The sequence below is a fragment of the Myotis brandtii genome, unplaced genomic scaffold, assembly GCF_000412655.1.
Source record: "Myotis brandtii unplaced genomic scaffold, ASM41265v1 scaffold435, whole genome shotgun sequence".
Taxonomy (NCBI): Eukaryota; Metazoa; Chordata; class Mammalia; order Chiroptera; family Vespertilionidae; genus Myotis; species Myotis brandtii.
The window spans coordinates 153,119-156,817 of record NW_005366635.1 but is presented as its reverse complement, the minus strand read 5'-3'; the positions used below and the strand labels follow the sequence as shown (position 1 = coordinate 156,817).

At 55.4% G+C, this 3,699-nt stretch overlaps 1 protein-coding gene across 1 annotated transcript in view; it reads right to left on the bottom strand.

The window, feature by feature from the left end:
* GABRA5 (gamma-aminobutyric acid (GABA) A receptor, alpha 5) overlaps positions 1–3,699 on the bottom strand; it is a 20,359-nt gene that overhangs the window by 8,071 nt on the left and 8,589 nt on the right. The window contains exons 4-6 of the mRNA XM_005874380.1: positions 1,252–1,370; positions 415–482; positions 68–288 (exon numbers count right to left, since the gene is read on the bottom strand). Coding sequence (XP_005874442.1) covers positions 68–288; positions 415–482; positions 1,252–1,370 — 408 coding nt within the window. The remainder of the gene's footprint in view (positions 1–67; positions 289–414; positions 483–1,251; positions 1,371–3,699) is intronic.

Sequence of the window (3,699 nt, the reverse complement as noted above, 5' to 3'; positions counted from 1 at the left end):
CCACCCCGGCCCCACACCCCCCAGGCCCGCAGCTGCCCCCGCAGGACGGACGGACGGGCGGGCTCACCGCATGGTGTAGAGCAGGGTCCCGTCCGACTCCAGCCGCAGCAGCTTGTTGGGCGTGGTCGTGTTGTGCACGACGGACTTCTTGCTGTTGTGGAAGTAGGTGTCCGGGGTCCAGATCTTGCCGGCCATCAGGTTGTTGAGCGACAGGCTATGTATGGGCCCCTTGAACTGCAGCCGCTCATCATTCCAGCTTTGGCGGAAGAATACGTCGATGGTGTATTCCTACGGCAGAGCCGGGGGGTGGGGGAGAGAGGGGGGACATGGGTGAGGTCACAGCTCGGGGAGCCCCATCCCCAGATCTTTGTGTTTATCCCCTGGGACCTGGCGGGGGACCCGACCCGCACCTACCATCTGCGTGTCGGACACCGGGCCGATGCTGGTCACCAAGATGTCGGTGTTCACCACGGTGGTCCACTCTGAAACAGACGCAGGTGTGTGAGCGACCGCCACCAGGTGTCCAGTCCTCCGTCCAGCCCAGGGCACCCCACCTCGCCCGGCCACGCCCCCTGAGCATCTCTAACATCCTGATGCCCGCCCTCCCCGCATAGAATTCTTCTTATCCACAAAGTGAGCTCCCGTTCACGTGGAGGAAGCCTCAGAGGCCATGAACTCGGTCTAAACAAGCTGCCAAAGAACATGGCGTCCACGAGAGAGAAAAACAAAAGGGCGAAAGGACAGCGGAAAAAAATCACTAAGGAATTGTTAAATAATAATAATGTGAAGTGCTATGAAAAAATAGCAAATAAAGTTTCAGAACATATAATAGAGAACTGAGATGCATAAATATGTCACCATACGTATGTACAGACTGTCTATGGCAGTGATGGCGAACCTATGACATGCGTGTCAGAGGGGACACGCGAACTCATTTTTTTGGTTGATTTTTCTTGGTTAAATGGCGTTTAAATATATAAAATAAATATCAAAAATATAAGTCTTTGTTTTACTATGGTTGCAAATATCAAAAAATTTCTGTATGTGATGCGGCACCAGAGTTAAGTTAGGGTTTTTCAAAATGCTGACACGCCGAGCTCAAAAGGTTCGCCATCACTGGCCTATGGGGCCCCTAGAACCTTAAGAAATGCAAAACATTCACGGTGAATGACGCGTTCTCGAGCTGCCCCCCTTAAACATCAAACAGCCCCCCTGTGGGTGTGTGCCCCACGCTGGGAACCCGGCACTCACCTCCGAACCCGGGCCGCAGCCTCTTGTCGTAGCCCTCCAGGAGCCCGTCCAGGATGCGGGTGTACATGGTGATGTTGTCCTCGGGCTTCTCTTCGGAGCTGGGCGGCTTCTGCAGAAAGCTTTGGGAACAGAGACACAAAAGGGTTCTGGTTCCTGATCATGATTTCTTTCTTTCTTCTTTTTTTAAAAATTATTTTTACTGCCCGGCCGGTGTGGCTCAGTGGCTGAGCCTTGATCTAGGAACCAGGAGGTCACGGCTCGATTCCCGGTCAATGCACATGCCCGGGTTGCGGGCTTGATCCCCAGTGTGGGGGCAGCCAATCTGTGATTCTCTCTCCTCATGGATGTTTGTCTCTCTCTCTCTCACATCAATTGTGTTTCCCTCGCTCGCTCGCTTGCTCTCTGTCCCCCCCTCCCTCCCTTCCCCTCTCTGAAAAGCAATGGAGAAAGTATCCTCAGGTGAGGATTACCAACATTTTAAGAGGAGCTTTCCCAGCCGAGAGCCAGCTGTGGGCCCCAAGGAGTCAGCCCTCGGCAGCTGGGGGGACAGCGGAACCCCGGAACCTCCTAAGGGCTGGCCGCGGGGTCCCGGCTCTGCTGGCTCTACTTTCTCTGGGAGGATTGGCCGAGAGCTGATGGCAGCATCCGGGACGGGGTGCTGGGCGGAACCCATGTGCGCCTGCCTGCTCCTCCCCGGTCCTGGACTTGGGCCCCTGTCGCCCTTCACCTCTGAACAGATCAATTCCCTTCCGATCGAGGAGGGTGGCAGTTCTGTGGGTCTCCCTGCCACACCCCGTTGAGATGCAACCGCGTGAAGCTCTAAGAAGCTAACGTTCAGTCACGTTGGTGCGGGGCCCACCGACGCAGCTTTCTCCTCTGCGACTCACCTTCTCAGAGCACTAAGTGTGCCCGGCTGGGGGTTGAGGGCGGACCCAGGAGGCAAGAGGCACCCTTTTGATTCCCAGTTGGGGCAATAGAGGAATCAACCAATAAGTGGAAAAGCAAGTCCATGTTTCTTTCCTCCCTCTCTCCCTCCCTCCCTTTCTCTCTCTCTCTCTCTCTCTCTCTCAAATCAATAAATTAAAAAGAAAAGGAGCCCTAGCTGGTTTGGCTCAGTAGATAGCACGTTGACCCACGGACTAAAGGGTCCCGGGTTCGATTCTGGTCAACGGCACCTGCCTAGTGGTAGAGTCATTCCCTGCCCCGGTCAAGGTGAGTTTGGGAGGCAATCAATGGATGTCTCTCTCTCTCTCTCTATCTATCTATCTACCATCTATCATCTATCTATCTCTCTCCCCCTCCCTTCCACTCTCTCTCTCTAAAAAAAAATCAATGGTAAAATATCCTCGTGTGAGGATTAACAACAAATTACAAGCAGCGTGTCACAGGCATGGAGAGGAAGGGCCCTCCCCGGTCGCAGAAAGCAGAGCGTGTGCCCCCACCAGGGCCAGGGATCGAACCTGCACCCGCGACACCTGCCCTTGACCAGGAATCAGACCCACGACCTCTGGGAGTGAGGGCCGGCGCCCTAACCACTGAGCGGACCGGCCAGGGCTTATGACAGTGTTTTTAAAGGGGGCACGTTCAGCAGTGATGTCCTCGTTTCTGGGGGAAGGAAAAAACAAAAAAAACAAACCACATCTTCTGAGCCTCGTCCTACCAGGAACGGAGCCGCGGACACAATTAGGGACGCGTTTCTCGGCGATGTTCTCTCTGCCTCCGCGGACAGCCATGTCTGATTTACATAATTGGGATCAATAACGGCCATGGCGGCCCCGGGTTCGCGCTCACTTACTCGGGGGGACGTGGCCGGACTGGCTGTAAGCGGCGGCTGATCTGTCTCCCTAAGTGGCATTACTCCCCCCCCCCCCCCCCCCCCCCCCCCGAGTATTTAATTACTTCTGAGAAATGTACCTCCGGTCGACTCGTTTGTTACTTTAAACTCATTAAGTGAGCACCTCGAAAGGGCACGGGTTTGCGAGCTCTGTCCTCAGAGTTTCCATGACACACCTCTCGAGCCCACCGTGTTCAACAACACGATGTAAGAGGGCCCTGGCCGGTGTGGCTCAGTGGACAGAGCGTCCGCCTGTGGACGGAAGGGTCCCGGGTTCGATTCCCCAGCGAGGGCACGTACCCCTGCTGCAGGCTCGATCGCTGGCCCGAGTTGGGGCACGCGCAGGAGGCAGCCAATCGATGGCTCTCTCTCTCTCCTCCCTCCCCTCCCATTTCTCTGATAATTAAGGGAAAAATATCCCCCAGTGAGGATTAAATACAAACAAACAAACAAACCATTCCCTGGTCATTGTTTTGTTGACCCACAAGTGAATGTCGTGCGGCCGACCCTTCAGGACTGACCCTTCCCCTTCCCCATTGCCCCTCAGACGATTCCTCTTATCAGCCTCCCCTGTCCTCACCCCCAGGTCTAGTAACACCCGCGGGGCGGCTGGC